Source organism: Malurus melanocephalus, unplaced genomic scaffold (genome assembly GCF_030028575.1).
Source record: "Malurus melanocephalus ecotype Western Australia unplaced genomic scaffold, MMel_1.1 scaffold_414, whole genome shotgun sequence".
Classification (NCBI taxonomy): domain Eukaryota; kingdom Metazoa; phylum Chordata; class Aves; order Passeriformes; family Maluridae; genus Malurus; species Malurus melanocephalus.
The window spans coordinates 494,535-519,248 of record NW_026623646.1 but is presented as its reverse complement, the minus strand read 5'-3'; the positions used below and the strand labels follow the sequence as shown (position 1 = coordinate 519,248).

At 37.6% G+C, this 24,714-nt stretch overlaps 1 protein-coding gene across 2 annotated transcripts in view; it reads right to left on the bottom strand.

The window, feature by feature from the left end:
* Nucleotides 1–2,000: 2,000 nt before the first annotated feature.
* The window catches only part of PSIP1 (PC4 and SRSF1 interacting protein 1), a 33,729-nt gene continuing 11,015 nt past the window's right edge, over nucleotides 2,001–24,714 (bottom strand). For both annotated transcript variants that reach the window (XM_057379649.1, XM_057379650.1), the window contains exons 5-17: nucleotides 24,209–24,325; nucleotides 21,411–21,515; nucleotides 20,531–20,593; nucleotides 18,796–18,898; nucleotides 17,016–17,091; nucleotides 15,919–16,144; nucleotides 15,154–15,272; nucleotides 12,835–12,890; nucleotides 11,631–11,701; nucleotides 7,851–7,952; nucleotides 6,985–7,204; nucleotides 5,371–5,482; nucleotides 2,001–2,817 (exon numbers count right to left, since the gene is read on the bottom strand). In XM_057379649.1, coding sequence (XP_057235632.1) covers nucleotides 2,754–2,817; nucleotides 5,371–5,482; nucleotides 6,985–7,204; nucleotides 7,851–7,952; nucleotides 11,631–11,701; nucleotides 12,835–12,890; nucleotides 15,154–15,272; nucleotides 15,919–16,144; nucleotides 17,016–17,091; nucleotides 18,796–18,898; nucleotides 20,531–20,593; nucleotides 21,411–21,515; nucleotides 24,209–24,325 — 1,434 coding nt within the window. In that variant the 3' untranslated portion in view covers nucleotides 2,001–2,753. The remainder of the gene's footprint in view (nucleotides 2,818–5,370; nucleotides 5,483–6,984; nucleotides 7,205–7,850; nucleotides 7,953–11,630; nucleotides 11,702–12,834; nucleotides 12,891–15,153; nucleotides 15,273–15,918; nucleotides 16,145–17,015; nucleotides 17,092–18,795; nucleotides 18,899–20,530; nucleotides 20,594–21,410; nucleotides 21,516–24,208; nucleotides 24,326–24,714) is intronic.

Sequence of the window (24,714 nt, the reverse complement as noted above, 5' to 3'; positions counted from 1 at the left end):
TATTTACAACAGTTAACGAGTGAGTGCCTTTAGCTTGGTTTTAATTTCCCAAGGCAGCCAGCAAGTTACTTGAAAGTGCTGCTCTAACTGCCTGCCACTGCTTTGTACATTTATCTGCATGAGGCTTTCTTTTCCCCTTTGATTCACAGAGCTGTGAAGTTTTAGATGGTTTGCAACTTCAGGCAGGTAGAGTGGAAACTAGCTTGTTAATATGCACAAATCTTTTTTCAAGATGGTACGGATGCCTACATGTTCATGTGCTTCTATGCATTGACATAGATGATAGCTGAATAGTAAGGAAAAATATGTGCTTCTACAGAACTTAAAAGAACTCAGTAGTATGAAGAAATGTTTAGAAAACATGCAGCATTATTCTAWCACTAAGAAAGCTGCTGTATAAATGAAGCAAATGGCTCTGTAAATCCAGCTGCTGGTGAACAGTGTAATTTAAATGTTGAAATAGCCTTCTGTTGGCTTTTCCACATTATCAAACCTAAAATTCTGCCTCATTGTAACATTACAGCCAAATTACAGATTACTGAGACCAAAAATGAACAGTATGCTCCGCTTATGGACAACCTACAGAACTTGTTAATATATAAGTGTACACAGTCATGAAAACTCCTCTAAAAAGGCATCAACAGCAGCAGCTTATGTATGGGGAGTCTGTGTTGCTTGATTGATCTCTGAAGGAGTGACACAGCAGGTGAAAAAAACATTCACTGTGATGGATTTTGGCTATATTACATATAAAAAAGGTAACTAGGAAAGATGTCTAAATAGCAATTTTGAACACAATAAACATAATACTGCTTGTGCAGCAAGTGTCAGATACTAAGTTCTGATTTCAGGCTTTTCATGCTTTTTTCTGTGCTTCTGGTCACTAATGGGGATTTCTTTATTTTGTAGACCTATGGAAATGAAGGGAAATGGCAGTTACAGCTATGATCCTAAAACTATTATGTGGTTTATTATTWTAGTTTGTTTAGAAAAAGGTGGGGGCAGGRAAAGGCAAAAAAAAAWTTCATCTCTTCCTAATTAGAAGAGAATAAGACATTATTCATAGAAAGGCAACATTTGAGTGAAAAAACCATTATTTTAAGACGTTTTCCAGATTCTGGAAAACAGTGAAATTTAAAAGCAGTGCTGAAGCTCCTGACCTTCACCTGGTTGTGACATATGGAGTCCTGGAATTGCTTTTGCCTTTTATTATTATTATTAGTCCTTTTAATTACTGCATATCAAAACTGCTTGGCACTTCTTGAGGATATGGGACAAATACAGAGATGGTGCTCCCCACTGTAGGGAGAACATTCATGTGATTAAAGCTTACCTGGGGTTAAAGCTCTCCAGAACCATGGGCACAATAAAAAGGTGGGCTGCAGTGCAGTGCAGAAGAGACACTGGCCCTCACCTACAGGATGAGGATGGTCACCTCACAAAGAGAAAGAAGGCCGGGCACCTATCTTTTCTCTCCCATGGGAGTGACAGGACACAAGGGACTGGGCTGAAGTTRTGTCAGGGGAGCTTTAGGTTGGATATTCAGAAAAGATTCTTCCCCCAGAGTGTGGCTTGGATACTGGAAAAGGCTCCCCAGGGAAGTGGTCATAGCACCAACCTGACAGTTCAACAAGCTTTTTTGGACAATGCTGGTGTGACTCTTGGGCTGTCCTGGGAAGGGCCAGGAGTTGGGACTTTGATAATCCCTGTGGATCCCTTTCAATTCATAATGTTCTGTGTGGATTCTTAGGATTTTTAAACTCTAATTTTTAACCTGGCTGTCCCTCTGTCAAATAYCACATACAAGTTTTTCTAGCTCTTGGCATCAGGCAAAATCTGTGTCTCAAGAAACACCCTGCAGAGAGGTTTGTACCTGAACACATCCTGTGTTCCCTCACATGCCTTCAGAATTAAAAGGCTTAACCAGTGTTTCTGTTAAAATTCAAGTTAGAGGTCCCCAACTTAAGGCCAAAGCAATAAAATCAAAACAGTATTAAAAYCAGGCTCTTGTTGTTTCTATGAATGGTTCTGTCTATACAAGGATCTCTTTATTAGTTTAAATTCTTTAATTCCATAAATCGTTCACGACAGTGTTTTCCAACCATTCTGTATCAACAGACTCTGTGAGAACACCACACTTCAGTATACTTACTATACCAAAAGCAAACCATAAAGTCACATTGCAGTAAATTGGCACAACGCGTTTTGCAAGAACAGAACTAAACTTATTTGAAAACAATGAAGTATACTCATACATTAACATTGTAACAGCTATAAAAATGCAGCTTTCAACTCCTACAAAACACAGTGAAAAGCATCCCCATAAGGAGTTGAAAAACTGCACAAACAGAGGTCAGTATCATAGGAAGAGAGGAGGTTTATACAAATGAAGCAACTGGAGAGTTAGAAGTATTTACACTTTTTCCTGCTATTAACTAGACAAACATACAGTAGTAAGTTAAAAATATACCACAACTCTAAGTCCTGTAACATGTAAGCATTTTCTAACTTGGGTTTTCATCTTTTGAAATGCATCACCTGTTAATACTGGATATAGCTATTGGCAGAAGTGTTTAAATACTTTTAAACCAAGATTAAAGGGGCTTTTATTCCACAAAATTTAACTTCAAAATACTATGCTTATAAAATTATTTAGAATTTCAGCAGTCTATAGATTTCAAATGCAAAACTTAACAATCCTCTTAAATTTGTAATTGAARAAAAAAACCCCAAACAATGAAACTTCAGTGATGTCATTTGTTTTCAAAGGCAGAATCTCCTGCTGGCTGTTCAAGCTCACTCTCTTCGACAGATGTCCTAGAAACAAAATAAACCAACATTATCAACAATACACAAACGCAGCAAGCATGACTTACTACAGGCAACTGTACAGTCTAGAGCAAGTGATTGCTGATAGACACTCAGCAGTACATGAAGTCTGGATAACCGAGGTTGGTAGAGATGCCACCTATTAACGCTGCCCCAATGTCCTTAAATGTGAAGCTAAGCTGGTAGTGAGCGGCATCACTACTGACATATGGGATGGGCTGTGAAGGACAGTCATTCAGAATTCAGTTTGTATCAGTACTCGATGTCAGTTTAGGGGGAAAAATGCTCTGGCTTAACATGCCACTTACCCCTGCCACTGAAATCCACTGTCTGCTCTGAACACTGAGGTAACCTGATAGAGCAGTATGTGTTTTTATCAAATAAAAGATATTAAGTGCCAATCAGATCAGAAATATTAARTTACACAACTTCCTCCAAAATTTCTGAATTACATCTTCAGAAAGGCATGGACACATCTTCCCTCTATCAGAACTGAATATAGTCCTGTGATTTAAGAATTTCATCAGCTCTTTGCTTAGAGTCAGCCACATAAATGTTTTGAACATGACTTTTTTTCGCTTGTTTCTCACTTCTAAGAAAGAAAATTTGTATGCTGGAGAATGTGGAACTTGCTTGAATTCAGACACATGAATGCATTTCTCAACATGCACTGTGTTTGCAAGGGATTTATTTTAGAATCTGTTTTACAGCTGTTAGCCAACAGCAAGTTCATAGACCCTGTGTCCAAGTAGCCATAAAGTATTTTTTTTGTAAAATGGGYTTGTTTCTTTGTTTATGAAAGTCAAGGATTGTTGGAGTGTAGACTTCAAGGCCCCCTTTAGTAAACATCACACATGCTAGCTATAAATGTTTATTAGCAGAACATGACACTAGCTCCTTCATGGAAGATGTATTTGGAACTTTCACAAATACATCCACAATTACTGAACTATTAAAATAGAACCTGTCTTGCCTCAAAGGTGCTTTTTTGAAACACTTTTCATTTAATAGCCTTTTCCAGACATGGTGCATAMCTGTCTGAGGTACCTGCCTTATATTTCTTCTGACAAATGTCCATTGAGGTGTTATGCACACACATAAATATTCTTAATTTTTTTTAATCATAAAGGGCAATCTGACTGATACTGTCTTCCTGCCCCTCAAAAATCCAAGCCTTGTCAGGTTCTACAGGAAAAACAAGGAAAGGAGYGGGCCATAAAAATACTCTACCCTGGACAAGTAGTTTAGTAGTTGTTTATTTTTAAATACTTGACTGGTATATGCTACTGTTACTGAATTACCCTGCTATGAATGCCAAGTAACTTGAGTGCTGCACCTTGTTAGTGCCATACTGTAGTTTGGCCAAATTACTTACTTAAACAAAGTGCTAGAATGTGTAACCTGTATGAGAACCTAACTTGTGAGTCCACCATGTTCCAGCAGCATGCTGCTTGCTCATACCAAACGAGTATTTGGCATAACCCACTTCAGTACTTCTGAGGCTGCCTCACAGCAAATACCAATAAATTTTCATCTTAAGGATGTTTTTGTTTTGCTGCATTTAAGTTTACCTTACTGTAAATAACAGTCAATACTCCACTCTTTTGTATAGTTTCAACTTGGCAGACAGCCCCAAGAATGCCAGGCAGCTGCACTTTCTCCTGATGTGCATGAAAACAGTGATGAAAGGAGCTTGCTCCAATACATACTGTTGAACAAAAAGAATCCCCCTGCAAGGTGCAGAGAGCTTGGAGAAAACAAAGCGTACTTCAACAAGTGTATTCAGCGCTGGGGTCACTCTAGGCCTTTTCTTCATTTGTTACTAAGTTCTATTATGTATTTCTTTTTCTATAAGAGATTAATTGTTTCTTGTTTCTGTTTACAAAACACTGCATTTTTCAGTAAAACTGAAGTTTAAATACTTAACAACAAATTCAAGYATTCTTACAGCTTTTTGTTTGAAATGGTAAGTGTATCCACCTCTATTAAGCATTCAGAGTTCTGGAATTTCACATGGCAAAGTTCTAGCCAGCAGTTTACCTGCACTTGAGTTATTCGATAGCCAAACTGTAAAACATTATTTAAAGTGGCTTATCTATTGATGGCTATACATGAATTGACAAAAAAAAAAAAGATTAACTAATTTCTTTTCTAAAATATAGAAATTTAAAATGGGGGAAAATCCCATTGGTTTTCATAAGACCTGGTTCAGGCTTCCTTTGCTTCCAATTTAATAGTCTAAAACACAAGAAAAAGCTTTTACTTTGCCCCGTCCCATCACATGATGATTGCAATAGCAAGACATCTTGTAATGCTTTTTCTTCAAGTCTCCACCATAGCACTGAGTGAAATAACTTTTAAAATATTTATTCAAAGCTTAAACAGAAGATTTGTACATTGTTATTCTCKAAAAATGAGAAAAAACTCAGTGAAGAAAGTAGTACCTAACATGGTTAAGTAACTTCAATCTGCTGCTGTTCTGTTTTACATTCATTAACTAGAGCAGAACAGCTCCCTAGCTGAGTAAGGTTATTAACTCACTTTTTCTTACTGCCAACTTCATGCCTATCTTTCTTTTCTTCGGTATTTTCTCCATTGTGTTGTGACTGGTTGGTATCCTGGGCTTCGGACCCTCCATTCAGAATCTTTGAACCTTTAAGATGAAACAGCAGAAAAGTGGCACTTGCAGGCAACAAAATGGTATTATAATAGCCCCAGGTAATTTCTTTACCCATATCAAATAAAACATAAATATTTCTCCTAACCTTGATATCCAAGCAGCTGAAACAACACAAAGGACAGTAGTTGATACGGTTGCAACTTCTAAAAATTCCATGCAATGTGCCTCATCCCATAGTTTTAGCAATGTGAATGGACCAGTACATATTTTTCATGCAATTTTAAGTCCTTCCTGTGCTTGTTAGGCTAGAGATCATAGACTTAATGCTTGTTTGTTTTCTGAGCAGTGAGAGAATATATTTCAGCAGTAAATTCTGTTCACCACTCTAACAAGGACAGATTATTTTTGGGGATAGTAGCACAGAACTGGTTAAAAGTTGCTGCTACACATGGTAGAAYATGCATGATACAGGAAGAGGCTAATGAGGAAATTAGGCAGTTTGAAGTTCTCCCTCGGTGGTAGAACCCATGGTACCAAAAAGCTACTGGAGGAATAGAAGATTGTGCTGGTTTGGGCTGGGGTACAGTTAATTTACTTCGGAGTGRCTGGTATGGGGCTGTGTTTGGATTTGTGCTAAGAACAAAAACAGAGACGTTTTTGCTATTGCTGAGCAGGGCTTACACAGAGCTTTTCTGCTTTTTGTGCTGCCRCACTGSGGAGGARGTTGGGGGTGCCTGACAGGTGACACAGCAAAGACAGGTGATCCAAAAGACCTAAGGGATATCCCAGATGATATGGCATCATGCTCAGGATATAAAKTGAGGGGGAAGAAGCATAGGGGGGATATATTTGAGTGATGCCATTGTCTTACCAAGTCACTATTACATATGATGGGGCCCTGCTCTCCTGGAGATGGCTGAACACCTCCCTGCCCATGGGAAGTAGTAAAACTGGTATCCATTTAAGAAAACACATACTTTAACTGAATTAATTCCTTGTTTTGCTTATTTGCACAGCTTTTGCTTTCCCTATTAAACTGTCTTTATCTCAACCCATGAGTTTTCCTGCTTTTACCCTTCTGATTCTCTCCCTGATCCTGCTGTGGGGGAGTGAGTGAGCAGTTGTGTGGGGCTTTGCTACTGGATGGGGTTAAATTGCAACAATGGCAGTATGTTGCTCTACCTCACATTTAATGTGGGGTTTTTTTGTTTTTTTTTCCTCCTTTTTTTTTATTCTTGTTTGTTTTTTTAAAAATTCCAACATTTCCAAGTTAAATAATTTAAAGAAGTAAAATACACAAAACTTGATTTTTGCAAAAGCCCTTTCCTTCAGCCAATTGAGATAAAACGGCCATGGTAAACATTACATTGAATTTGAAAATTAGTGATAGCAGTACTGYCCCTGACAATTTCAGATATGAAAAGGTTTTCATAGATTGGCAAAACTCCTACATTAGGAATGTTTTGAAGCTGGCTCAGAAATTAGYAGAGACTAAGTTTTTTATGTGACAAGAAGATAAAACTACAGTGACTTACCTGTTTGGTCCTTTTCCTTTTCCATTTTCTTGTTTGCTCCTTTCTTCCCCTGTTCTTTGGTTTTGTTAGCTTCTTCGTGCTGCTTCTGCTCAGCAAGAGACTTATTTAGTACTTGGGACAGAACAGAATCTCCTTCCCCAACCAGAAACATGGTCTTGAACTTGTTATACAGCATTGTAGATTTCTCCATGATAACTTGGCTGATCTTAAATTTCCGTATCTGAAATCAAAGTAATAAAACAAACTCCACTTAAGTACTTAAATATATGTGTCATTTCACTATGTGCTATGTGGAATTCTTCATTTAACCTAAAATGTGCTCATAGACTTTTGTACTCGCTCAAGTGTCACAGAAATTGCCAGGCTGGGAGGGACCTCAAAAGATGTCCTGGTCCAACCCTTCATGGAAAAGAGAGTCTGCATCACATTATCAAGCACTTAGTCCCACCACACCATTCCAGTGATGGGAACTCCACCACACCCTGGAGGAGGTTGTTATAGTAAGCAATTAMTGTTTAAAACAAAAACTTAAAAAAAAACCAATAGAGGACCCACTGTCCCTCATCTCCCCCATATATGTCCTTGTGAAGACAAAGCCTTGACCCTGTCTTTGCGGTAGCCCTTTAAACTGCTGGAATAATGSGGTGACTTTTTTAGGAAAGAAAGAACTAAACCCTTTAGTCTTTGCTTATTAGAGCAGGTTCTGCAGTCCTTTGATCATCTTCATGGCCCTCCTCTGGGCCCTCTCCAGTCTGTCTGCATCATTCTTGATCTGTAGGGATCCAAACTGAACACAGTTTACTCCAGTAGTAAAGCTGGTATTCATTTAAGAAAACATGTACTTTAACTGACGTTGAAAATCTCACCTTCTTGAGAGTTAAAATCATCTCGGTATGTTTCTGAGCTTGTTGCATTGTGACTTGAAGGGATGCAAGCTCATCAAGAGCCTCAATACACCTGTTCACATCCTGTATATAAACAAGAAATTAATTTGGAGACTAAACTTACATGTTAGTAATCTTAAATTAGTCATACTAATTCAACCRCTGTGCTCAGTGACACCTTCCATCATATCCTTAATTTGACTATTGTAATTACTTTTAAAACAATTTCTATAGTCAACCTTGCCAAGAAAAATTTAACACCAGTCATCCCTTAGCTACTTCCATAAAAGGCAGATGACTTTTGACTAACTTGTAACATTTAAAAAGAATTTTATGCTTCCAACATACAAGCTCAAGCTTTATGCTGCTTTCATCATTTTAGTACTTCTTGAAGTATGATTGAAGCCGTTTGCCATAGTCATGCACATGTGCGATCTTTCACATGGCAAAGTGTTTTATCATGTGCCATCTTTCACGAGTGATTTGCCACTGAGAAGGCAGCAAAGCATCTTAAGTGCACTGTAACGGAGTGCACTTAACACAGAGAACTGTCTTTAAAGATTCCCCAACCCTCTTTTCTGCCCAGTGTGCTTGGCCCTCAGTTTAAGAAAGTTTTCACAGATGCACCACCATCCCAGCTSAGGGGCTCAGCCTCAGGCAGTGGTACACCCACTGGAACAGGYGGAATGCTGTTTATGTCCAACACAAGGCAATCCCCCACTCTTACCACCAGAACCTTGCCTCCAACACCCCAGATAACTRTGTTTTTCTACCTGGAGCAGCTTGCTGCTGTTTATGCTGCCATACTTTTTCATCACACTCTTTATTTTCTCATTTTCTTATTTGTTCCAGACTGAACACTTACAGCTCTCTTGGCCTCCCCTTCTACAATACATGCTCCAAACCCTTATTGGGCACCCTACAGTAGGTCCTTATCTCTGTTGTTCTAGGGAGCCCAAAATATCGCCCACTGTCTCATCAGTGTCAAGTAGAGGGCAATCACCACATTCCTTCCATGTTCTGGCAACTCCCTCTCCAACGCAGCCTGGAAAGGTGCTGGCACTTTAGCCACAAAAGCGTGTTGGCAGCTCATGCTAAGCTTGGTGCCCAACACCTCCATGTAATTTCCTGGCAAGCTGCTTTTCAGCCACTCAGTCCCTAGCCCATGGTAGAACATGGGGTTATTGCTCCACAGGGGCAGAACTTGAACTCAAATTGATGAAGCTCCTGTTGGCCCATTTCTCCAGCCTGTCCAAGTCTCTCTGGATAGCAACATTCCCATCAAATCTTTAATTTCAGTTTTGTATCATGTGCAAACTTGCTATAGGTGTGGTTTGCATCATCATCCCAATCATTATTGAGATGTTTTAATGGTATTGACTACTATGACTGGCCTGTAGCTGGACTCTGSAACCAGTCTTTTATGTGACAAGAAAATAAAGCCCTGCTGTTCAGCCAGTTTTCAGTCTATCTTTATATCCACTTTTTTAGCCCAGACTGCATCAGTTTGTCTTTGAAGAGAGACACTTTTGACACTGAAAAAGGCTTTTTAATCTTAATATAAACTATATCCACTCCTTCATCCAAGTCAGTTATCTCACACATCATTTTAGTCAAGCATATTTTCATCTTCATTAACGCATGCTGACCACTCTCAGAGCTCTTAGTGCACTTCATATAATTGGAAAAAAAATCCAGGAGGATTTGTTGCACTACATTTCAAGGGATTGGTGTGAGATTGACTGCAGTAACTACAATCTCCTGCAAGATAAGGGTGACATTCGCTTTCTTCCAGTCCTCAGTCCCCCTCATCACCACGACTATCAAAACGGAGCTGATGGACAATGACATCATCCCACTCCCCCAGMACTCTTCAGTTTACTCTGTATCTCTGCAAGTCTATCTAAATGTTCTCTAATTTCTTCTAACCATCAAGGCTTTCTTGTTTTAACCTTCCCATCCCTAACCAATCCTAAGTCTCAGGGACTTAGGAYTCCTGACCAGAATTGTACAAGCAAACTGAGATCAAGATAACACTGGTTACCTTAGCCATCTCCTTTTTCACCAGAGTACCTATCCACATTTTCCTACTTTCAGATGAATTGATCTTGAGGAGGTAATCATAAAAAGTGAGCCAGATTTCCTAGTCTATCYTCTGTCCAGCACAGCCTCTCAAGAACTTCTTCCAAGCAGATCCCTGTAGAGGTCAAAGTCTGCTCTTCTGAGTCCAGGGCTGTGAACCTTTACACCCTGTCCCCTGTCTCTGGACTCCACTATCACAGCACTGCAGCCAAGGCTGCCCTGACCTTCGTATACCTGACCAGTCTAGAGAAAGCAGGTCTAACAGTGTCTTGCCTTATCAGCTCCCTCATAATATGGGCTAGGCCATTATCAYACTCCAGAAACTTCCTGCATTCCTGTGTTATCCCCATGTCCCTACAGCAGATACCAGGATGTTTTAACCTTCCAGTCAGAACCAGAGATGTCTCCCAACTTTCTTAAGATGGCTTCATTCTCTACCTCTCCCTGATCAGGCAGTCTGCAATAGACATTCTCAGGATGTCATTCATATTGGTTTACCCACTAATCCTGGCCCATAAACTCCCAGTTAGCTTATCAGCTGTCCCATGCAAAGCTCCATGTTTCAATTGCTCTCACATCAAGTTATCCTTCATCTTGTCTTCTAGCAGCCATCTTTCCTAAAGAGCCTGTAAATATACAAGGCAAGGYTCACCTCACTTTTCACCAAATCTCTGATACCAATGAAACCACAGCCCTGCAACTGCCGACACGTGCCCAGTTCCCCATGGTTGTTCCTCACACTACATGCATTAGTGTACAATTACCCCTAAGAGAAACACAGTTGTGCTGACATTCCGGAAAGCTTATGAGYTTTCCTCATTATGCTGAGCTGCCAGCAGTTCCTCATTCTATGTGCTGACGCTTGTGGTCATGCCACCTCAGTCCTGYTCTGCAAAGGAATTCTGTTGATTACAAGGTCAGTTTACATCACCCTGCTGACTTCTATTTACACCTGATCACCAAGCTGCTCCACCACTTCCTCCTCTGCTACCATAGTTTGATGCTCTTTAACCAGGTTGGCCAACCTCTTGGCAGCACTACTTTTGGGTGGATCCTGCCAGCTCCTAGCACACCTATCTATTCCTTCACAAGTTTTTTCCTCAATAAAGTGAACACCTTTATACCTCTACCATTACCCTCTGAGTCACACGGTCATGCTCGATACTTTCCAAGTGCCCCCTAACTGTATCACTGGTTTCCCAACAGAGAAAATCTGCAGCAGGAAACAAATAGCCATAAGACCAGAAAGCCTCAAACTTCTGCCAGTAGCATTCCAAATCTGAATCCCCAACAAGCAGCAGACTTCCCTCAACAGTGAGTGATATCTGTGGACTGGAGCCCTAATCTCTTGAATCGGGSAAGTCAGCCACTACTGCAACAAATGTCCTGGTGTTTTCACATGGCTCAGCAAGCTGATCTGTCACCAGATGTTCTGTGTGACGTAATTCTGTCTGTATGCTTTTGGTACACAATTTATTATAACCTATTTTCAAATAAAACCAGTATCATTTGCTGACACTTATCTTTTGCTGCCCACAGTAACCACATTTAAGCAGCAGTTATCTTTCATATTGAGAAAATTCCTTTCATTTTCAGGGTATTAATTAAAAACAAGCACATATGCCAAGTATGTCCTATGGGAATTTGACACACGAATCAGTTTTAAAAAAACATACTTACAAGATTATCAATTTTCAGGGAATTCTTTATTTCTGCATGTATTCTTTGAAGCCTAGAATCCACTGAYGTTTCTGAAGATTAAAAATAGTACTCATGAATATTTGTTAATTCACTGCAGGTTTGCTTTTGCAGAAATGATTTCACAAGTATGAACCTCAGAGATTGCAGAAGAAARCAGGCAGGCATCCTACATGCAGGTGCACACATAAATATGCCACAGGGCTTACTATCCGAAAAAAAGTACACAGCTTTTTAAAACTGAAAATTATTGGCAGTTTTCGTCTTAGAAGTTACAAGAGAAAAGAATTTTCTATTCCAAAACACAGCTGTCACCCTCTAATTGTAGGCCAGCTTAACAAGAAATTTTAATAAATATTAAGAGTTGCAAAGCTGGAACACCTTCAGTGTCAGGACACCTGGATATTCACAATTTGTTTTCAGTAAACCGGTCATCATTCAAGTTACAATTCAAATCAAATAAAATGTACATATGTTTCATTAAGTGTGCAGGATGAATGAACATAGCATTCCCTAATTCATATGCTGAATGCCTATTTGGATTTAACATGTATTCTGAACAACTATGCAAGTAGTTTCCTTTAAGTCAAATCCATCTTGGATGGGCTTGGATAGCTTTTACTTCCCCTCTTGCTGTGACATTGGGTTGATTGGAGTCCATGCCACTAGATTTGTACTATATGATGCCAGTGATTTGGATTGCCCTCAAAAATATTATCCCTATGAATGTCGATCTGCAGGCATGGGCTAGCACACAAGACCTCCACGATCTGAATCTAAGAATCCTCCTTAGTGACAGGTAGCACCCAAATAGTTTCAAGCGATCTCTCACAGTATTGTGGGATTAGAAAATAGAAAGGAAAAAATGACAGGTATAACTGGTGTGATTTRTATCAAAGAATAAAAGCTTTTTTCATGTTCACAGACAGAAGAGATTGAGGCTTAAAAGCTCAAATGACAGTAAAGTCAGAACAGCAAAGACCTGTTCTACTTAGCTGCATTGCACTGCAGAAAGAACATAGAGGGACAAAAATGCACTGTGTYACAGACCTGAAAGAAGCATCGTGGACCAAACATCTCAGAGACCACACAGCCACACTCAGCAGTACACTACCTTATCCGGGAAGAAATCCGATTCAAAAATATAAAATGACTGAAAAGTACTGTTTAGATTCTTTWAACTGACCTCTCTTCTTTTCAGTCTTCTTAACTTCTGCCTTCTTGCCTTCTTCTTTACTCTGCCTATCAAAAATGTTGAAATGTTTTTACAATGTTGTAAAGCTACTTCCCTCCCCTCCCCCCCACTTTTTGGATGAGAGACAACATTTTGAGGTATTATCTCAGTAAAACATTAGCATGCAAAAACCACAAAGAGCCAAACCCAGGCATCCAAGGATAAATAATCTAATAAAAACCAATTAGCTAAGATACTACTGATAAATCTTCCTTTAGATTTTTTTTTCTAGAAGTTGCAAATTAAACCATTTTAAAACCAAAAAAATGCCAAACTGTATTTATTTTTTGTTGTACATATTACTTGATAAAATTGCATTATACAAATTAACTTATGGGGAAAGAAAATATTTTTATTACAATGACAAAAGAAGTAAAATTATTTACCATTACCATGGGGAATTTATGGAGAGATCAATTAATCATAATCAGTTCTTATTTTCTCAAATAATTAATCAAATATACATATCTTACAACTGTTACTTACATAAAKGTAATGTATCAGTAGTAATTTAAAAGTTCTTTAAGGAAGCAGTAACAAAGCAAAAAGATTTATTAAAAGTGCACTGAAACCTCCCGGAATTTTTCTCCAATTGTATCACTAAAAGTAAAGCTGGGACTCAAGAAAAACAAGAAAAAAATCATCTCCATCTCAGTTATAAGTTGAAGGTAAGCAGAAAGCTTTGAAAGAAGCTTCTGAACTCTTTACTAAGAGAAGATCATCAACTTCTGCTTGCAATTCCTCAATTTTGTCTTACTGAGGGATTTAAGTGCCTCCTTTTTGCATTTGCATTTTTCAGCATACCATGACTAAATGTCCTGTGACTAATTTTCTTCCTGTCATACTAATATGCATATTAGTATGCATGCAGTCTGCATGTCTCATCTTTCACATTTCTTTCATAAAGCACACAAAACTTAACTGCTTCAACTGGCAGCATAATCTCAACAGTACAGCTAAACATTGCATATATACAGAATGGTGTACAAAGCACCTTAAGTAAATAAATACTAACCAAGTAGCCACCAGAATACAGAAACTAGGCTGGTAAGCTGAGTAATCAAARCACGTATCAGCCTATATTAGTTTTACTTTCTATCAGTATTAAGTTTTGTGGTATGAGTCATCAATTATAGTTAAATCCATTATGCATTCRCTAACAATTTCCCCTTTATCTTACTGAAGCAAAACTCTATCTACCCTCCAATGCATAAAATATGRCAGCTATTTAAAAGCAGTATGTAACAGTTTGCCAAAATCAAATCAGCATCTTCAGAGTTAAACAGTAAAATACTGAAGGCTGCTAAGATGCTAAGGCAAGTTAGTGTCTCCAAAACTGGAAACACTGATGTTTGCTACGAGCAAGTAGAGTATTTACGTTAGGTCTCCAGAGAAGTGACAGTAAGAGAGGAAAAAGGGCTAGAGAACAAGAAAAAAAATACCCAAACAAAGTAGATTTTTGTTAATGAATGTGAAAAAGATAGGATATTTTTGCTACAGGTAAAGGGGACCTTTATTCTCTTACTCTCTAAATTTYTACCTTGTTCTCCCTTTCTTCTGCYCTCCCACCAATGGTGGGGATGGGAACATCAAGCTCTTGCGGCGTAGCTTCTTTGCTCATTTGCAGAATAGCTTTTGCAAATGAGTCAGATTTCTTTCTGTTTCCTACCCTCCAAGTTTCTGGTGCGATTATCTCACCATTCTTATGCTTGATTAATTTGTGATAAGTAATCTTCCAAATGCAGTCTGTTTTTGGTATCAGTCAACTGGCTTTGCAATGCTAGTCTTTCTCTTTCCCTTGCTCTGTCTGACAGCATGTGCTCCAGCTGCCAGACAGAGAAGGAAATGTTTTACCACCTCATTAAAAACCTATAACCATGGATTAATACGACCTACAAGGTCCTACAAAATGAATCTAAAAATTGTAAGAAAAATACATGGCTGTCCTGAACAGTTTTTCATACGGATTTTCTTAAGTTAATTCGAAAAAAACCCACCCATTGTGCCGAGATTCTAAATCACTGAAAGACTGACATGACTTAATTTCTATATTCAATTCTTCCCMTCCTCCCACAACAGAATGTTTTGCTTCAAGGAGCTGTTTACTCTCCCCTTAAAAAGAAATTAAGATAGTAAAACAAAAAGAAGATAGAAAACCAGAACGGGGAATGGGAGAGAAGAATATAACATAGTGCTAACCTTTCAGAAGCTTCAACTCCTGTTAGKTTCAAAGTATTCCAACAACTTGCAGTCATGTTAAAATATACTCACGATTCAGATTCTGTCTGYTCCTCTTGTTTACGCTTTCTTTCTGTTACTTCTCTCTCATGTTGGCTTCTTACAATGTTTCTTCTGTGAGCTGCCTGAAAGTTTCTTCCCCCTTTTTTCTTCTGTTTTCATTTAGCATTTTATGATTGGAAAGAGAAAAGTAAGATTATTAAGTTACTGTTCCTGTAAACAGATGAATCTGCTCACACTAAGTATCTTTGAAACAACTCTACTCCATGGAACAACCTGACAAAAACTTTCCTTGAAACTAAAGACAATTTCATTAGTCCTTTCATCTTTTCTTCTTTCCATCGGAGGGTATATTAAGCTCCTAGAAAAATGAAGACATTACAAATTGTTGGCTAGAGGCAGTTTTGTACCTTTCAAAAATGTGATTTCAAGCCACATGTTCTCCAGATGCACCCAAGGAAAACAACATCTGTCTTCCAAGGAACAGATAGAATTTTTAAATTTTTAAATAAACAGATTATTTWAAAAAATAAGTCTTTTGACAAAAGAAGTAATTGTTACATTTCAATCCTTTGTTAAAAAGAGAAGTGTCCCAGAAAAGATGCTTTTCTTAGAAAATAGTACAAGTTCCTAAAAAAATTATTTGAGAAAAATATAGTTCTGAAACTTTAATCCCATACATCTGTAAGTCACCCACAGGACTCCAACCTTTAATAAGGTCTAGCACTAACTTGAAGAAAGATCTTCAGTGGTACTACTTTCCTATATAATAAATACATCAGAAAAGCAAAATTATACCTTGTCCCCTTCTTGTTCTTCTCCTTCATCTTCAGAATCAGAAGCTGATGCAGAACCCACTTTTGCAACATTTTTCCTTTTTGGTTCAGCCTCTTTCTTTCCTTCCTTTTTATCAAATTCCTTCTTTGATTTCTCCTCTTCCTTCTGACTTTCCTCATCTTTTTTCCCTTGCTTTTTGGGCTTTTCTTCTGGACCTTTCTTCTTTGCCTTTTCCTCCTCATTAACACTAAAACAAAAACAGTATGTAGGCATCACATCCATTATACACAGTGACTTTAAAAATCTACATTCTAACTCAGGAAGCTGGGTCATTTTAACCACAGAATAGTAAAAATTATGAAGCATATTCACTTTCAGTTCACTTAATGACTTTCCAAAAAGTACTCTTCCCCTAAAATTAAAACCCACTACATGTGGGAAAGCAAAAACCACAGCAGATAAATACCGGTATGGAGGGACTAATGAAGCTAGCATTAATATAAGTGTATAGATCCAAACCCAGCAAGTTCATGCTCAGTGGATTCTCCATACACAGATGGATCTGTAGGACCAAGCGTGCATACACTGTAAACTACATTTATAAAGCATACTTATCTAAGTTGTCCATATTTCAAGACTGTGCACCTGCCAATTTAAAGAAAACTCAACCTATGTTCAACTTTCCCTTGAATTACTAGAAGCACCAGACTTGACATTAAGAACTGAAGCAGGCAAAACCAAAATTCAGACAACTAACAGTGTTGTGATCCCATCAGAATAGAATTCTGAAACAAATATGTAAGAAAATCACTATTTTATTTTTGTGCGATGCTGTATTTTCTCTTAATAAAGATATTTCCTATTCACACAGCAGACAACCATRAAAGGAATTTTATACAGATCTGACAAGTTAGGAAGATTAAGACCTCCTGTTTCCTGTTTCAGAAATGCTCTTCTGTGAATGATTCTGTATTACAAAAACATCTACACAAATAGTAAGTTATAATGAACACTAACAGGACAAAAACCTATCAGGAATTCAGTAATCTTTTTCAAGTCTTAACCTAAGGAGCAACACAGTTGACAATGAAGAAGCTTTGCATCAAGAAAAAACTCACAAGTCACCCTCTGAAAGACACGATGGTTTCACCAGCTTGGGTCTCCCTCTTGGTTTTGGAACTTTTACATCTGAAGCTAGTAGTTATACAGAAATAAAAAGTTAGTCCATAGCCACTATTTGTTTGTTGTCTATGTGGAAGTTATTTGCTCAACAGACATAAGACACACTTAAATAAAAATATACTAACCTTAACTTTGTTACTGTACAGAATTCAAATGTTGATTGAGTACCAGACTTAAGCAAGATGTCTTTCAAAAGTTAAAGAGTTTTTTTTTTAACTGACTGGTGAATTAAAAACTTTTTTATTTTTTGACCACAGGTTCCAACAGCTAATTCTTGTGCTTTTTGCAATATATGCAGTTGTGATTTGTATCACTAACTGTTTGTTACATAACTGTGTCTTAGATAATGAGAAACTTGAAATTAGAGAATGAAAAGCAGTCACTTATATCTACATTTATACAGCTTGGTGTCCACTATTTTCAGTTATATCATGGAGCTTCCGTCACGTTGCAGGCTAACAAACCACTGTCACAAGTTTTATGACCACACTACAGCACAGATCAAACCTCTTCATTTCCTCAGACTCACCACATTGTTAGGTGCAGGACAAACAAACTGCCTTCCGGGCACTTATGCACCTCAAATGCTTGTCTAGTATCTAAGTGAATATGTGGTCARGAAACCTAACACTCAGTTTTTAAATTCTTGTTGGTCTTAGCACAGAGCACTGCTAAGCATCCTATCAACAACAGAAAAGGCTGCATGGTACATTTTCCAAAAAGGCTGCATGGTACGTTTTTTATATAGGAAGCCAAAGCATCTCTTATCCTCTCCTACTCTTACAGACAGCAGTTAGTGAAAACAAAAAACCCATGGTAAACATAAAACCTCGAATATTAAAAACACATATTCAGTGCATGTAATGAAATGGCAGAGGSGGATGAATTAATAAATTTCCTCACAGCTTCCACAGGAAAGTAATTAAGTCTATTTAATTGTGGTTCCACTATTTTTATATTGTCAGCAGATACAGAGGACTACAAATTATTTGTGTTCCTGATGAGGTGCTCATACAATGTACTTAAYGGCTGCAAGAAGTGTCTGCCAATGCAGTAATAAGTGATTAAGAATATATGCAAGCTTGACATAAAAGTGACAATGGATCACGGCTGAAAGAAACAAGCACTACGGAATKATCACAAAATGGTTCTAACAAAATATTTTTTAAAAGTCAGTTATGATTTCTTTTAATTTGCCTATCAGTCTACACAGACTATCTTAAACACCTTTTTAAACAAGTYTCTTCAGCTTTCAGTTTGTTTTTCTTGTCCACTGAGCTCCACCTACAGGCTCCTTGTTCCCCCAATCCTCATATTTGCGTTTTATGGATTTTCTAACTTAATCAAAGTATTTTATAGACCTTTAATGAGTACAAACCTTTATGGAGCAAAAATGAGAGAGAGATTTTATATATCTACACTTAAGCAGCATTCTGTGAAGAAGACTGACATATTCTAAAGGTAGTACTTTGTACCCCAAACCAACTAGTCTTTAATATAGAAGACTAAGCATTAATGCTAACTATTTAGATCCATTCATGTCCTGAACTCATAGTATTTTCTCATAACAGTCTATCAAAACTGGCCTTTAGCAAAACCTCTGGCCTTTAGCACAAAAAACCACTCTGTAGTACTTCAGGGGGAGGAGATTATTCCCTGACTAATTCAACTAACATATTTCTGGTGAAAAATATTAAATCATTCTTCTGAAATTACCTGCTGGTCTTCCTCTTTTGGGGCTTACTTTTGGAGACACAGGCCCAGTAGCTGTTGCTGCTGCCCCTGCTGCTGCTTCCTCAGTTTCAGCTTGTTTTTCAGACTAATTTAAAGAATTAATTTCACAAGTGAAAAACACATGGCACCAGTATCTCAATTACTTCCTCAAACAAACACCTTCAAACTTCTAGAAACATGTTATTGCATATACACACAGAAAAGGTCTCTGAATTTAGTAACAGATTATACTTCAGTATTACTAATTTCACCAACTGGAGAAAACTGTTCAATCTCAACTGGAGAAAACTTTCAAGAAYTTAGTGTCCTGGCTAAAGGACAACTGGAGTAGGTACAGCATGCTTTTTTTCTGTGACAAACATACTAAGGTCAAAGATACTTCACACTCATTCCCCAATCCTTATGGTCAGCTCTAACTTTAGAAGCTCAGTGATTTCAAACACAAAATTAAGATCTGCCCACTTAATTCTAGTTTTCAGTTGGGTCAGTGCCCTGGTCTGACATTAAAGCTAGTATTAAACCTGTATTCTCCCAGGTTGTAGAGACCACAAAATCACAAATTTGTGAAAAAGGTGAGTATTTAAGGGGGTTCAGTGAGATTAAGATGTTAAAAGATTTCTTCCAGAGCTTCAATACAAGCTATTTTATTAGCAATCTAGCAATAGTTTGTCTTATTTGTAATGAGTTGTTTGGGAAAGATGGGGACTCTATATTGCACAATGTCAAAATAGAATTAAGACTTGTAAAACACTCCAGGAAAACTTTCACTCCAGCAAATCTTTCACACACCTGAAAAAGGGGAGAAGGGTGTCAAACAATTAAACATATGCATGTCAGAGAGTGAAATAATTCATGCCTCAAACATTGATATGGAAGAAGCTACAACCAAAGAGAGGCTTCCTCAAAGATACCTGCAAATGCCAGGACTTTACAACTGCCAGGAAACCTATTGTTCAGTCATCTCAGGTTGAGGGAAAGGAATGCACCCACAAAAAAAGCAGCAGAGATTCCTCCCTGGCTAGATTTGGGGTGGGGRAGGCCACAGCTCACAGCCACATACTGTCTTGCGACATCCCCAACACAGGGAGAAGGGAGAGGCTGTCACAGACTGGCCCTGCTGTGAAAACCCTCCCAACCCCACAGGCCACATCCACAGGACATTCAGGTGAGAGGCAGCTGAGGGGGTGTCATAATCCAATCCTCAGGGGTGCTCCCCGGAGGCTTGGCACAACAGGATGCAACTGATCCAGTCTGCTGCAAGGGACTGTGCYCCTCCCCCGGGGGGACATGCCCGGACACACCTGGGCATGCCTGGACATTGCCACCTGGCAATATGAACTCAAGCTGTATTAACCYCTGGGATTCTGTGCTTTCTTGGGGGGCTTGTCACCACCAAGAAGACCGGCTACAGAGGATCAACACAACATCGTTGGGATCCACAGATGGTGATTTTTCGTTATTCTGTCTCTGTTCTCCCCACTTCTTTTCTTACTTCTCCCTTTCTCCGTTTTCCCCTCTCTCCGTCTCGTATTTGCWATCAAATAAAACCCATACTATTGACTGGCATATGGTCTCATTTGCACTTTAATTCGGACAGAGGTACTTCTAAGAATAATTGGATCATAACAATATATAATCTGTTATTAAAGAAAATAACTTCCAGTATTATCACATCCAAAAAAATCCAGTAAGGTGAAGTAATTAAGTATACTGTTACCTTTCTYTTTCTTCCTCTTCTAGCAACTTTAGGAATAGAAGCATCATTTGTTTTCACCACATCCTGTGAAGATTGAATATGGTCCTAAGAGTCTTAATAAAACGAAGTTATATTTCATTTATTCTGTGGGGCTTTTTCACAACTGAAGCCTCTGTCRCACAGTTTAGACAAGAATACTGTAATGTACATGAAGACACTTCCTGCTTTTAAATTACTAAAATATAAAAATATTAGCCGTTAGGAAGAAATTCTTTAGTGTGAGGGTCGTGAGGCACTGAAACAAGTTGCTCAAAGAAGCTRCATTTGCTCCATCCCTGAAAGTGTTCAAGGCAAGSCTGGATGGGCTTTTAAACAACCTGGTCTAGGGAAAGGTGTCCCTACTGATGACAAGGGGCTTGCAACTAGGTAACCTTTAAGATCCCTTCCATCCAAAACCATTCTATGATCCTGTGATTATCTGGTACTTAGGAATTTTTCCTGAGAGATAAAAAATAAACAAAATACTAAATAATATTTTGTTCTAAATAAAAAAGGTATGTTGCAATGCTTCAGTCTGCCTGGTCTCTCTATCTGGTCTTTAAAAAAGGTACATTTACAATACAGTAATTGATACGTGATAAAAAATAGTCTTCCACCTCTTTTAAATTAACTTACAGACAAATCAGACCACAAGTTTCCTCTCTGATGAAAACTTCAGTTTCTGGAAGCTCCAGTGAGAGGTGTAAATGTGAATAAACACACTAGGTTTTACATAATTAAACAGCTCCTGAGACTGTGACAGTAGTAGTAAYTGTAGTGTCTTAATACTCAGTAATAAATTTACACCAATAAACATAATATTAAGATGTCCTCTGTTACATAGAAAAGAGCTCTCACATACTTCTTTACTTTTGTCAGAAAGCAGATCATCTTCCTTTAAAGTATCCATCTCCTTTTCTTCTGTTTCAGCTTCTGTAGTCAGGTTATTATCCCCTTTAGGGCATAACTGCAAAGCAAGTAAACGGGATAAAAAAATGCATTAGAAAGTATTTTATGGTGAAAAGAGAACATGCTAATTACCATTAGGCTGCTCTTCACTTTAAATAGTTTAAATCTGTAGGTATATTCATTTCTTATGTACCCGTTGAAAGCCTAACCCTACTTAGTTAAGGCTACCTGTCACGGCCACACTTCCTCATAGGTTCCTGTCCATCTGCTCACTGACAGAGCATGGGAAACTTACCATAAAGTCCTTGATCTACGGTAAACACTTCTTGGCAAAAGCTAAAACATCAGTGTGTTATCAACACTATTCTCATACTAAATCCAAAACACAGAACTGCATCAGTTACTAAGAAGAAAATCAACACTATCCTAGCCAAAACTAGAACATGTAGTCAACAAACTACAAATAAGTTTTTTTATCATTTGTGAGATTGTTAATCTCCCCTGTTTTGCAGGGTTTTTTTTTGAACCTTTGAAACACTCGATTTGGTTTTGGGAAGCCATTAAAACTTGAAATACCAAAAGTTTGTAAAAATTTACTTGAAAACAATCAACAGTTTCTTGCAGTATCTGTATGTTTTTAGGATTATCATTTCTTTCTCTCAACTTGAATGCTATTAGCTTGTCCCACTTCCAAGCACCTTTTCTGAAATTCCATCCTAAAGTAGCTAGTTTTTAAAATTTCAACACTWAACAAAGCAACTATCACACAGTATTTCTAATTATTTGAAGACATGTAACATCACTGAGTCTTTTTAGAATACAACTTTAAGAAAGAAAAATTATTGGTTCACTAAAACTACCAGAAACCAGAATACAAGGGCTAGCTACTAAAATGTTGCAGCTAYGTTAGTATTAAAATTAATTTGCTCCATATTTTGCCTTAAGCTGATTAATTAGAAAAATTTATGGAAAAGGACCATGATCTTCCATTCCATCTTGATGTTTAAATGGCTTTTATGTCTCCCTGTTTCTCTTTAACAGTGCCAGATGTTGAACAGTCTAAAAGCACTTTTCATGAGAAACATGAAGCATAAGTCATTGGCATCCCCACTTGCACACACTGCTTGAGGTCTAAATTCAGAGTGAAGCAAACTGATTAATCAATCAGCCCAGTTTAAAAGAAGTTCCCCCCTCACAGCAGCAAATGCTAAGAACAAATGCTTTTRTAGGCAGGGTGCATAGGAAAGAGCACCCTACTAATATTGTCAGGTTACTAATATTGTCAGGAAATTACATGTTGCAAAGCATACTAAGGTTATAGCAGATGGGAGTCATATCACCCTGACATTTCACAGACGKGAGTACTAAAATATGGAACTCTAGGCAATAAGAATTTGGGAGAAATAATCCATCAATAACTTGGCAGGCTCTAACTCTKCAAAACAATTCTCAAGGTTATCTTGTATCTCAGTATACTACTAGTAGACCAATCTCTTTTCCCCTAAAATCAAAGGACTTCTTTACTCTTGAATAAACAAGCTATAACAGCTACTGGACACTGATTCTATATAAGGAACACCTGCTATGTAATCAACACACTGAAAATTCTTCAATGGCACTTGTGAATCAACACAGAAGAACAGCCAGCAACACCTCCAGAAAAACTACATTAAATTTGGCAAATAATCAAAATGAAAACAGAGGTTAAAAGTAAAGGCAAGTCTATTCAAAATAATCTGGCATTTTATTTAAGGGCACTGTTCATCCTGTTGAGTAGTAATTTCCAGAAGTTAGTTAAAAATAAATAAAATACCATAAATGTATCAGTCCCACCTACATGACAATTTTTGTCATTTTAGATTTCTATTTTTAAAAYCACTGGGAAGGGTTGACTACACACAATATCTCTTCCATGCCATATGAGAAATAATCCCATATGAACGAAACAAAATATTAAAGAATAGAGGAAAAGTTCAAAGTGGCATACTATTCAATCATTAAGTGAACAGCAAACTAGGAAGTTTCACCTCTCACAATATAAATTATGTACTGCACCAGTACATAAGTACATAATTGAAACAAAGATGTTTCAGACTGAAATGAACTTTTAGTATGAATATGATTAAGGAAAACAATCTTCTTTCAGAAGGTTTCTAGGGTATGTACACATTTACAAAGTAAAGAAGCTAAACTGTATAAACTACTGTACACTGATTTCTGAGACAAGAGTTGAATTGATACAGCTCTGAAATTCTCTACATTCTAAGCAGTTCTTTAAGGGTATGGTCTAATTCAAGCCAATTCTTATAATCTGTTCTGGCAAACACACYTAAATACCCTTTCACCCATGACAGACCCTAATGTTCTGTTCTGCTTTTCAATATAAACTATCATACTTGAAAGTGAGTCATACCTGTCTATGATACAAAAACATCTTCAAAAACAGAAAGGAAAAACTTAAGTTAATTCTTGGCAACCCCTTCCAACTTCTCCTCCCTAGGAAGTACTACATCAATCTAGTTAGTTATGATTTAGAAATACAGTCTGATAAAGAAACTAACTTTCAAGAAGCACCATGAAAGAAAGGACAGAAGGACAAAAGTAATACTGTAAGTCTATCTGAAAAGAAGCAAACACAGGCTATTACAACAGTAAATCACTGTTAGTTTGAAGTATTTAAGTAAAAATTTGGCAATACAGTTGTGACTTAAAAATGATTCTGCAGAATAAAGCAGAAATTCAATCACTTACTTTTGGGATAGAGCACTTCTTTCTTTTGGCTCCCGCTTTTTCTTCACTCCCTTCAGTAGGCTCCTGGCTGCTTTCTTCAACAGTTTCATTGATAGGACTGTTAATGGCTGGATGGGGCTTCAATAAAAAATAAAATTAAAAAAAAAAACCAAACCAAAACAAACAACCAAACAACAACAAAAACAAAAAAAAACATTAAAAAAGAGCTTAAATCCCCTCCTCACCTGAGGATGAGGTATGTAATCTCCCACATACATTACTGAAGAAAGTACCATGTCAAGGAACCCTTTATTAGAAGTACAAGTGTATTAAATGCGTCCTATTTCATTAATTTCTACTGTTTTCAATYTAATTTGCAATTTCTTTGTTTTTTGAATTCTAATGCTGTAGCAACACATTTTCACATTAACAATACTGCCATGTTAATTTTTCCTTATGCATAATATACTGTATCGTAACACACCTGAAAGATAAGAARTTTTAAAAGACTGATTTGGTCAAATACA